The 12,474-nt window shown below is 36.3% G+C and overlaps 1 protein-coding gene across 1 annotated transcript; it reads left to right on the top strand.

The window, feature by feature from the left end:
• Positions 1-5,548: 5,548 nt before the first annotated feature.
• On the top strand, positions 5,549-9,213 carry LOC108360855 (protein KTI12 homolog). Its single transcript, XM_017613301.1, has 3 exons — positions 5,549-5,567; positions 8,615-8,862; positions 8,901-9,213. Exons 1-3 carry the CDS (start codon positions 5,549-5,551, stop codon positions 9,147-9,149), a joined length of 516 nt encoding a protein of 171 aa, XP_017468790.1. The 3' UTR covers positions 9,150-9,213.
• Positions 9,214-12,474: the final 3,261 nt, after the last annotated feature.

The raw sequence follows: 12,474 nt of genomic DNA on the forward strand, positions 1-12,474 counted from the left end.
AATGTGAATTCCGAAACTAGATTACAAAAAAGTCTTCATATATTGCGAATATATCGCAAGAAAATTCACATTATGTATTACTGTTCCGGTTTTGCTCCTCAGTGGATATGCATTGTACTATGCAAAAGTACATACATATATTCGCTCCCGCGTATGTAAAGAAGTTATTGACCCGCTCTGGGCTATGTGTATGGATCAGCTGATCTACTGCTCCGGTTTCTATTGTGGCGCTGGTCAGGAGGCGACACTGGTAGCGCTTTTGAGATTTTGAGTAAGTGGGCTTCCGGCCGACACGTCACCTATGTAGCTGTGTGTGTGTGTGTTGTTCGCCGGTTTGCATGTTGTTGGTGTAAAAGGGAGGACAGGTATATCTGATGCGTTGTGTGTATAGTTGTTTACTGGTGTGTGTACAGCGACGGACAGATGGTACTAAACCTGGCTGCAGGGGTTCTTCCACCCACTCCTGGAGGTCCTTTCGCAGGTTCTCCGCTAGCGACCTGTATTTATCAATATGCGGATATTTAGTAATCTGACAATCTCATACATATATCAACTGCCAGATACATGTGGACATTGATAGCTGCTTTCATATGCCTGCAATACCAAATATACACATATAAGCATGTACATTGGTACGCATGCGTTTCTGCAAATATGAGCGCGAAAATATCGCTTCTTAACTATTATATAAGCATACGCGGTTAAGACAATCATAATGACTTACCTCAGATTCCCCAGACTTCCACTAATACTGCTGGCAACTGTTTAGCTGGCGGTATATACAAAGACCGCTTGTTTGGCTTGAACCGCCTCTTTTTTATTTTAATTATTTTTTCACTCGTAACTTACGCGCACAATTTAAGAAGCCACTAACTATCTGGCCGCTACTTTGACAATAATCCCGTTGATATGCCCTGACGGTCTTTTATAGGAGATGACCCTGTCGAGCAATCCGCTCATCCTGATCCGCTCACGCATACTCAAAAGCTCCACTTTCGCAGGATCACATATTCACACACACACACTCAGAACTGCTTTATCGTTCGCCCGGTTACCAGAGCTGTGCACCGTACTACAAATACTGGGAATCGGGTAATGGGAATGCTTTTGCTTTTTCACTTGTCGAATGCATACATACAAACTCGCGATATGCTAACATAGGCGCCGCACGTTTACATTGGACAATGCTGTCAAGACAATGAAGATATACGTATTAGTTGTCAAAAACGCTGATCATTGTCTCCGTGACGTAGGCGCCCTGGCAATAGTTATGACAATTCATTTTGAGAAAAATGTCGGACGTGAACGTTGTACTAAAATTCGCGTTTCGCGCGGGCTATTTAAGCTAATAAGTAAAAAATAGTAAAGAAGAGACAAAGTTACAAGCACATCAGCGTCTCTAGTGTTATTTTAGATCTTTTGTTATGAAATTCTCTTCTTCCTTGCACAAGACGTCAAAATTATTGTCTGCATACGTCAAATCATTGTCCGATTTCCTGTCTTGAAAATAATCAAGACAATGATTGAGACAATTGGAAAAGTATGCATGTATTAGGGAAAAAGTGTCCATGTATTGCTATTTTCATGACAGTATTGTCCGGTGTAAACCTTAAGTTATATGTGAGTACTATAGTACCCCGGTATATAATTTCAGGAGCTAAAATCCTATCCGGAAAACCTTCCTGAGATTCTAGAGGATTCCACTCTACATTCCCTTCCGTTTCTTTTTTGTATGGAGTGGCACAAATTGAAGGGTTTCTTCTTTCACTACCCATAGAAGGCCTTCCAGAAGGGCTTTTATAGGACGTATTTCAGAAGGCCTTTTGGAGGAGTTCTTTTATAGTTGCTTCTTTAATTTATAAAAATCATACATCTTTGAAGTAGTTTCAGAACTTTTACTTCATTTGTGTTAAATAAATATAAGTGAGGGGTATGAAATTTTAAGAAAAAGCAATTCCTTAGTTTTTATGCATAGGGCCCATTGTCTATAGTAAATACTATGGCGCGTATTCATAGTCCAGCCATTAAGTCGAAACTAATAAAGTTGCAACTTAAATTTAAGTACCAACTTAAAATTCACTTCTATTCATAGTCGCATTTCAGACTTCTACTTAGGGCCGGTTGCTCAAAGCCTGATTGACACTAATCCCCGGTTAAACATCGTTATCGACGTTACCGACACCATGTTATATGCATGGAGTCGAAAACGTCGATAACGATATTAACCGATGGTTAGTATCAACTAGGCTTTGAGCCACCGGCCCTAAGTAGTTTTAACTTACGATATTGCAAAACGAGTGTGAAAATGTATCGATTTTTCGTTACGATATTTTGAAAAAAACGACATTTTTATTAAATAATGTCAAGTTTGATCATCCGTTTATGTAATTTATGCAAAAGAATAAGGTATAAGTTTCTTGTTAATTGTGTGAAATCGCCAGAACTACCGCAATGATGTGAAGTCGATGTTTATCGAAATCATTCTGTGAAACATACGAACACATATCTAAATGTTATGCACTAATTTTCTTTAAAAGAACAAGCATGAAATTTACCTATTATTTGAGCATTTATATACAAATGTAAATCATTCCAATTATAAATGTAGCCTCATTGGAATTGTAATGCGCATTTAATTTCATCTTCCGATTCAAATGGGCGATCCATTTCCTTTGTAAATTTCAATTGGAGATCATTCAATATTATCAAAATCACGCTCTGCCAACTTAATTTTTACATATTTCGTCTTTTTTTCCTTAATTTAATAAAATACTTCTTCCTAGTTACGACTTAATTGCAGTTGCAGCCGAAACTAAATTTTAAGTTGGTACTTAGCCAGAAAAGTCGAAATTAAGGCGACTATGAATAGCTTTAGTTGTAACTTAAGATAGTTTCGACTTAGTTGTGAACTAAATATGACTATGAATATGCGCCTATAACCTTTACAAAATTCGTTCAGTCTCTTATGCTAATGCCGCTACTGATGGCGGTAATGGTGATGTGCTAATACGCTCACGTATGGACATGCTGGAGAAGGCCCTCCGATCAGCTCGTGGATGAGTTGCTGCAGTAACTACAAATGTAATCAGAGGCACCAGCTTTTCTGCTCAATAAGGCCATATAGCAAACCATCTCAAGTAAGTGCACACTTAGGCTACCCACTATTATATTGTACATCCTTTCATGAACAGCTTGCAGGAGTCAGTACCCGAAGAGAAGGCCTACATGTCAGTTTAAAACTGATTGAAATTAAGCTGAATGTATCTCAAGTATGAAAGTAAGATTGGGCAACCTCATTGAAGTTAAAGTTTACATGCTAATACTTTTCAATCCCAGGTGGGTAGTATAGACAATGAGGTAATTCTACCTGTATCCAAATCAGATCAACGCTACTTTCCATTGCACCGTACATACCCTGAGGTTTTGAAGATTCTATTTATTTATATTTTCCATACCAAATTTTTCTTTTTTTTTAAACATAGTTAATTCAAAGCAAGAACCACAAGAATAACATTTTTTCAACTCACACAATTTTCATTATAATTTTAAATTTTTCGATTTCTTAGAAGACTTTTGGGTAAGCAGTTTTGTAGCTCAAGAATTTTAGTACAATAAAGAGCAAGCTTAAGTTCACTACAAATTACCGTTAATTTTTGAGATTTTTTGCCCATTGTGTTGTGCATTTTCTTCCGTATAACGCATGAACACAATCTTCTTTTACATGAAAGAAAGTACGTAATTTTTAGCGACTTTAAGCTTGCACTTTGTTATACTAAAATTCAGTGAGCTACAAAACTGCTTACTTAAAATTTTTCCAAGAAATCGAAAAATTTATAATTATAATCAAAATTTTATGAAATTAAAAAATTTGATTCTATTGGCTCTTGCTGTTGAATGAACTATGTTTAAAAAAAAAAAAAAAAACATTTGGTATGGATAATATAAATAAATAGAATCGTCAAAACGTCAGAGTATGCATATTTTTGTCGCTGACTGTATGTATGTATGTACATATTATATAAAAAAAAAACACAAAGAAGAAAACAAATATAATTCATTTTTAGCTTAAAGCTTAAACAGACGGCAACTGCAGTTAATTCCCGAGTTGATCCGGATCACCGCTGCCGTCTGTTTATGCTTTTACATACTAAATAAAAACAACATAAACAATTGACTTAAAAAAATAAAAAATCGACTGCAATTCTTTTACATGTCTAACAGTACTTAAAGCTTAAACAGACGGCAACTGCAGTTAATTCCCGAGTTGATCCGGATCACCGCTGCCGTCTGTTTATGCTTTTACATACTAAATAAAAACAACATAAACAATTGACTTAAAAAAATAAAAAATCGACTGCAATTCTTTTACATGTCTAACAGTACTTAAAGCTTAAACAGACGGCAACTGCAGTTAATTCCCGAGTTGATCCGGATCACCGCTGCCGTCTGTTTATGCTTTTACATACTAAATAAAAACAACATAAACAATTGACTTAAAAAAATAAAAAATCGACTGCAATTCTTTTACATGTCTAACAGTACTTAAAATATGTGACCGTACAATGAATTTTTGGTTGCATTTTTGGCAAATTTTATGTGCTAATTTTTTTGTAGTATTATCCATGCTCCACCAAATTAACAAGAAACTTACAGAACTTTGAAAAGTTCTACCACTTTTAATAAATTTCTTTAATTTTTTTTTGAAAATTGTATTATATACATATATCGATGGTCCTCTGCAATAACGACACACTTGAGGGTTCGAAAAACACTTAACACTTAACTACTCATGTCTCTAATCCTTACTTTAGTAAGAATTAGATATGGATTAAGGACATGAGCCTCTTAACAGAAGTAAGGGTTTTTACTTTTTGAAACTTTAATTATGTCGTTATTACAGAGGACCATCGATATACCCTGCATACCATTTTAAGGCCTCTCATAGAAAATTACGTTTTTAAATTTATTAACTCCTTCAAGAGCTCATTATGACGCCGCATTTGAATGAGTCCTTGGGTATTCAACCTCTCTATTTCCTCGAAGTGCCGTTTTTGCTCATTATGCCTCCGCATTTCATTTAATTCCTCGGCTTTCAATCTCTCCACTGAAGCGTAATGCCGTTTTGGCTCTTCATTGTGCTCTGCAATATTTGTTACTGCCGTCCTTATGCTTTCTAATATCTCTCGCTGAATCTTTAAGTCAGCTCCAAGAGCCTCCGTACCACCTTTCGCCGATGCTGTCTTTCCAGTTGGCTTTCTGGTTCTTTATGGAACCTAATAATATTCGATATCGTATCGAATATCAATATTTCATGGCACGATAATCAATTTTTTGAATCGATATTCCAAGGTCGATATATCGAAGACATCGATACTTTGCCCGCAATATTGATATTTAAGTTGAAATTTATTTTTCATCTCCAAAAAAGTGTATGGGAAAATACTAAAGTAGGTTTAATCAGCAGCTTGTGTGATTTATTTAGGTCTTAAGTTTGACAAACCGTTTGAGTCGACCGGCATGCCGTTTTAATCCTCAGTAGATAAACAAGATGGAAATAACAGAATTAGGTGAGTTGATAGGCTGGTATAATACCTTATAAAAAATGGCTGACCATATCGTAAAGAAACTATCGATTGTACGTTCACATATATATATACATACATATATCAAGGAAAGTTTACTTCATTGTTAGCTGTGGTGAAAAATATAGAAGAAGTCGGTGAATTCAAAGAAACAATTAATAAAAATCAGTGTATTCAATTTGTATGTGGATAGAGAAGAAAACAATTGAGGCCAGTGCGCTTAAGTCGACTGTGGAGTCAGTGACTGCAGTGCTGAAATACAATGCAACACAAACGTGTGACTCCAGCCCTAGGAATGGAGGAAGAAGGACCAAACGGCGCTGAGGAATTTGGTTTTAGCGACGAAAATTCAGAACCGATGAAAAATTAGAAGAATTGTCTGAGCTCAGTAGCCATAAAAATAGCTTGCGACAATATATTTGTTTACAAATAAAGTAAACACATAAACAAAATCGAATTGCATCTTTTAATTTGGTTTCATGTATTTTTTGATATTTCGCTGCCATCTATTCACTAATTTTTCAATTATTTAGAAGTTAGAATAGTGGTCAGAAAAATCACTAATTATCGTGATGTTTTCGCAATAGTTTCATCGCTAAGCTCACTTGTACATCACCAACTAGATGACATGTATGAGGAGTGAACATACTGTAAGCCAACTGCACGCATGTGTGTGCAAGAAAGGGATGCACTATCACACGCCCGGAGAAGTGGTCACTGTTTCCCCCAAGCCCATACAAAACTAACCGCTAAACTCCATTTAGTCAGTTTTCCAATAATTTACCGATAACCATAGGTCAGGCTTCTTACAGGGATTCTATTCAATTTGGAATAGGATTTTCAACATCGATTTTTCCGATATCGATATTGTTCAGCCCGATATATCGCCATATCGATTTTACATGCAATGAATTCATCGATTCATTTTATCGATACTTTCTTAAATATCGAACATTCCTAGTGGAACTTCATGAATTGGTAATGCGGCGATTTATCGGTTGTGCCTGGTAAGCTTTGTAGGCTCTATATTTTCTTGTATGAGCGCTTCATATAAATACTCAACAGAGTTATGCGCATAATCTGCTTCTGCCTCTGTCGCGCTATTAGACCCACTCGAAGACGGCAACCCAAAAGTTTTCGCCGCAACTCCTTCGACTGATTCCTTCATTCCCACCAGATTCAAGCTTCTTCCATTGGAGAGAATGATTACTGGAGGTTTGGACCACCACCAGCACCTTTGCTGGCCTTCAAATTTTGCGACGCCTTATGACGGATGTATTTCCTTTGGTCGGTCTAAACCTAAAAACGATTCAGAAATTAATTAATTAGACGAAAACCGTGGATATAAACCCTTTGACAAACCTTCTTTCATTCCGTAATATTTTTATTTGGCAGACCTGCCGAGTTTAGCTTTTTTTCAGCGTTCCGCCAAAACCGAGCAACCTCTTTTTTGCTACCTTTATGGAAACCACGAGTTATATCAGGTCTGACTTGCATTAAGACCAATAAAATTTACAGTTGTCGCTTGTTCGTTGTTTTCGACCTATAAATAGAAACCTAAGGATTTATATTTCCGAATAAGTTTTAAAACCCGAATTACTTACATTCTTGCATTAACTCCCGTTCAAATTTTCAACGAAATTTCTCCCATTATATCGGGCTACTTATAGCTACTTATTTCCCGAAATGCAATTTCGCTTTTTCGAAATTTGTTTAGAATAGGAGGAAAGGGAAAAGAGAAAAAATCCTCGGAAAATTTTCATTCATTATAGGAGGAAAGAGAAATGAAGAAAAATTCCCAGGGAGTTTCTATTCAGAATCGTGCTGAGTTATTCACTCGCTCATACACGTAATCTAGTTGGTGAATTACAAGTATGTTTAGCGATGAAACTATTGGGAAAATATCACGATAATTAGTGATTTTTCTGACCACTATTCTAACTTCTAAATAATTGATAAATTAGTGAATAGATGGCAGCGAAATATTCAAAAATACATGAAACCAAATTAAAAAATACAATTCGATTTTGTTTATGCGTTTGTTTTATTTATAAAAATATATTGTTGAATATTAACTTAATTTCGCAAGCTTTCTCAGAGCTACTGAGCTCAGACAATTATTCAAATTTTTCATCGGGGTCTGAATTTTTGTCGCTAAAAACAAATTCCGCAGCGCCGTTTGGTCCATCTGTCTCCATTCCTAGGTTCTGCTGGAGTCGCACGTTGGCGTTGCGTTGTATTTCGGCACTGTAGTCATTGACTCCACAGTCGACCTAAGCGCACTGGCCTCAAATTTTTTCTTCTCTATCCACATAGCCTTAAAAAAGTTTTTTTTGCTCATTTTTTTTATATATACAAATTGAATATACTTATTTTTATTAATTTTTTCTTTAAATTCGCCGACTTTTATATTTTGCACCACAGCTAACAAGGAAAACAAATGTTCTTTGATGTATGTATGTAGATATGTATATGTACTTGAAAATAGTTGGCAGCACTGCTGGATATACAGTTCAATGCGAACGTAGCGTGAACGTTAGCACACGCAAATAAATCCATTTGTATTGTTATGGACGCCCACACACATCTATCAAAACTTGTTGTTCACATGCGAATGCTTTGCGTACGCACACAGTTGAGTGCGAGCATGAAACAAGGCATACTACATGGCACAATAAACAGGTAATAACAGAAGAGCAAATGCAACCCTTCCATGTATTTTGTTGTTGCTTGAGAAACATAAAATATCAAACGAGAAAATTACCAATTTGCATACAAATGCAGTGCATTAAAGTAAATAAAATATAGTTTAAAACAATTGAACTGAATTATGTGCGCATGAATGGTTTTTATAGCAAATGCCGGTTTCTCTAAAAACGAATACTTAGCGGATTCTCAAAAAAAAAAAACAAGTGCGTAGCGATATTAAATCAGAGGCACTGCGGTTGCTCAATAAAGAAGATGTGGTCATCGTGGCGCCTGGCAATTATATTAAAGGTACAATTTAACTCTACTATAAAGGGTGTAATAAGGCGCATGGGAGTTTAACCAACCGCGCACTGGTGCAGATGTGTTGGATGATCGAGTGGACAGTTCGAACGTGCCATATACACGGGAAATATTCGATGCTTTGTATATGCGTTACGAAGAGCCGCATGGCAACTGCCGTTGGAATAGTCCATTGTTTGTAGTGTTTGACAATGATGCATTTATTTTAGAGGCTATCTATGGCGCGCTATACGAGTCGAAAGCAAAAGAAGCAAAGAAAAAAATTAAAAAAGCAAATACTTAGTTTGTTTACTTCTATCATTCTCATAGCCACCACTAAGCGCTACAAATTATCTTTTCGAGCTGGATAAGTTAACGCAACAAATTATAGCCGACGCCTTGGCTGCACGAAAAATTGGTAACACCGGTCCAGTTCCGGCGGCCGTAAATGCTATTCAACTGAATCGGCTACGAAGGCAATTTCTGAATTATAGTAAATTGCATCATGCGACCACTAACACATTGGACCAAGTGCCGCAATTGTTTGTACAATTTTTAAATTCAAATTGTAATGAATAGCTTAGCTTTTATGAAATGGAATTTTAAATAATATAATTTACAATTTCAACATCTTAACGGCAACAAAAAAAACGAAAAAAGTAATATTTCCTTTTTGGTTGTTAATGTTTCCGACAGGGTGGGTGTATGATGTATTTTGGAACGAATTTCCGTCATCCCTTGTCAAATTTGGTTTGGAGACAAACCGGTTTCGGCGTTGTGCCATCTTCAGTGTCATTTTTCGTTCTGCATAATTTTTGTTGGTTGCTCGTATTTATACTCCTTGTTAACTACCTCTTTCTTTTGTTAGGTACGTCTTTTTAGTTTTGCAGTGTTTGCGGTACTCAATAGGTAGATGAATTGTTTTGGCTCGTTTTTGACGGCAGGTAGAAGTCCGTGATTTTTACCCCCTTTGTTTTTGCAGTCGGTGTATTCCCTTCCATATCTGTCCTTAATATTTTCTTGTTGTCATTCTTCTTCTTGTACAGTAGTTTTAGAATTCAAACAGTACGTCCGATACAGTATTTATTTGCTCATTTGTTATTTGTTCTTTTGAAGTTCTTCTGTTTATATATTTCCATATTTTCTAATATATTCAATCTTTGTCCTTTATGTTGTACACGGAGAAGTTCTGTTGTTTGTCCAATCTTCATTGGTGTGCATTTATTTTTGATCATGTGATTTCGCAAAGTTCGATTCTGTTGCAGCCTCTGGTTTCGTTTTTTCTTATTATAATCCCTTATGTGTTTTCGATACCTTGTTCTTATATTTCGCCCTGTTTGTCCTATGTAACTGTGTCGGCACTCACAGGTTAACTTGTAAACACCCTGTTTATCTAGCGGGTCTTCCTCGCTTATTTTCTCTTTCAATATATTTCCCACTGTGTTCCTTGTTTTAAATGATGTCTGAATGTCGTACTTATGAAAGAATTTGGCAAGTTTGTAAGATGTCTTTCCTGTGTAAGTTAGAGCTGCCCAAGTTTTTTTATTGTTTTTCTCTTTGCTAGTCTTTTTCGATTTTGTGTCCTTTCTTAACTTCTCCACCAGGCCTCTCCTATATCCGTTATTTTCCGCAATGGCATATATTGTATCCAGTTCCTTCTTGTAGCATTCTTCTGTTAGAGGGGTCCTTTCAAGCCTCGTTATTAGTTGTTTAAATGCTGCATTTTTGTGTTGCTGTGGGTGGTTTGAGCTATTGTGTATAATTGTGTCTGTGGCTGTTGGTTTTCTGTATATTTCGAACTCTATCTTGTTCGTGGTATCGTTTATTTTAATTGTTAAATCCAGATAGTTAATCTTTCTTTCCTCTTCCGTTTCCATGGTGAATTTTATATTCTGGTGTTGTTTGTTGAGATAGTCTAGTATCTGTTTCTCTTTGTTTCCCTCTATTAGACATATTACATCATCGACATATCTCGCGTAGAATTTTACTCCTAGGTTGGTCGATAGGTTTTTCATGTATTTCTCCTCCAGTGTTTGCATGAATACTTCCATGAGTATTGCTGACGTCGGATTGCCCATTCCTAACCCGTTAATCTGTTTATATATCTTATTGTTAAACCGGAAGTAGCTTTGTTTTAATGTAACCTTCAACGCGTTTATTATTTCCGTGACAGCTTCTCTTTTCATTTTTCCCATCAGTATTTCTTGTACGGTCTTTATGGTTTCTATTGTTGGTATCGATGGGTAAAGGTCCTTGATGTCGAATGATACGAATTTAGTGTTTTCGTTGATCTTCAACGATTTCATCTTCTCGATTAGTTCCGTTGTATTTGTAATAGTATATTTATTGCGTAGATCCAGACTATCCTTCAGCAGCGTCTTTAGGTGCTTNATTGATCTTCAACGATTTCATATTCTCGATTAGTTCCGTTATATTTGTAATAGTATATTTATTGCGTAGATTTAGGTTATCCCTCAGCAGCGTCTTTAGGTGCTTGGAGAGTCTGTATCCGGGAGCAGACTTGTAATTAATGATAGGTCTCATCGGGGTGCCTGGTTTGTGTGTCTTTGGCAAGGCAATCAACGGAGGGACACTCGGGTTCATAAGTGTTAGTCTATATGGTAGATTATCCTTTATTATGGTTGTGCTTTTCTTTATGGTATTCTTTATTGCTGCTTGGTATTCTTCAGTGGGATCTTTTCCCAATTTATTGCACCNATTTTCGGCAAGGCAATCAACGGAGGGACACTCGGGTTCATAAGTGTTAGTCTATATGGTAGATTATCCTTTATTATGGTTGTGCTTTTCTTTATGGTATTCTTTATTGCTGCTTGGTATTCTTCAGTGGGATCTTTTCCCAATTTATTGCACCCTATTTCAGTTATTAGACTTTCAGTTTTCTCTATGTAATCTTTTTTATCAATTAATACGGTGGTATTGCCTTTGTCTGCTTTTGTGGTTATAACATTGTTTGCCCTTAGCTTTTCTTTGAGCCCTTTTATGGTTTGGTTTTCGTTCTTCTGCTTCCTAGTTTTCTTGGTCTTTATGTCTTTTTCAATTATGTGCCGACATATGTGTCTGGCGTGCTCCTGTTCTACAGTTGGAAGCCGTGATATAATAACTTCAGTATCCACGATGGTTTGTTCAAGTTCCCTCTTTCGGTTGTAACTTTCAATGTTGTGTTTGAGGCCTTTTTTTAATAGTTCTGCTTCTTCCTCATTAATGTAAACCTCCGTCAGAACAGAAATTCCACTCCCGATTTGTCAAGAGAGACTACAAGAAGGAACTGGATACAATATATGCCATTGCGGAAAATGACGGATATAGGAGAGGCCTGGTGGGGAAGTTAAGAAAGGACACAAAATCGAAAAAGACTAGCAAAGAGGAAAACAATAAAAAAAACTTGGGCAGTTCTAACTTACACAGGAAGGACATCTTACAAACTTGCCAAATTCTTTCATAAATACGACATTCATACATCATTTAAAACAAGGAACACAGTGGGAAATATATTAAAAGAGAAAATAAGCGAGGAAGACCCGCTAGATAAACAGGGTGTTTACAAGTTAACCTGTGAGTGCCGACACAGTTACATAGGACAAACAGGGCGAAATATAAGAACAAGGTATCGAGAACACATAAGGGATTATAATAAGAAAAAACGAAAACCAGAGGCTGCAATAGAATCGAACTTCGCGAATCACATGATCAAAAATAAATGCACACCAATGAAGATTGGACAAACAACAGAACTTCTCCGTGTACAACATAAAGGACAAAGATTGAATATATTAGAAAATATGGAAATATATAAACAGAAGACCTTCAAAGGACAAATAATAAATGAGCAAATAAATACTGCATCGGACGTACTGTTTGAACCTCTAAAACTACTGTACAAGAA

Source organism: Rhagoletis zephyria, unplaced genomic scaffold (genome assembly GCF_001687245.7).
Source record: "Rhagoletis zephyria isolate East Lansing unplaced genomic scaffold, Rhagoletis_zephyria_1.1 Rzeph_scaffold_00644, whole genome shotgun sequence".
NCBI lineage: Eukaryota > Metazoa > Arthropoda > Insecta > Diptera > Tephritidae > Rhagoletis > Rhagoletis zephyria.

Bases quoted from the DNA above. Each gene is read 5' to 3' on its own strand.
- LOC108360855 (XM_017613301.1), top strand. The intron at 8,863-8,900 runs GCAAATACTTAG...TCATTCTCATAG, and splicing joins CAAAGAAAAAAATTAAAAAA to CCACCACTAAGCGCTACAAA.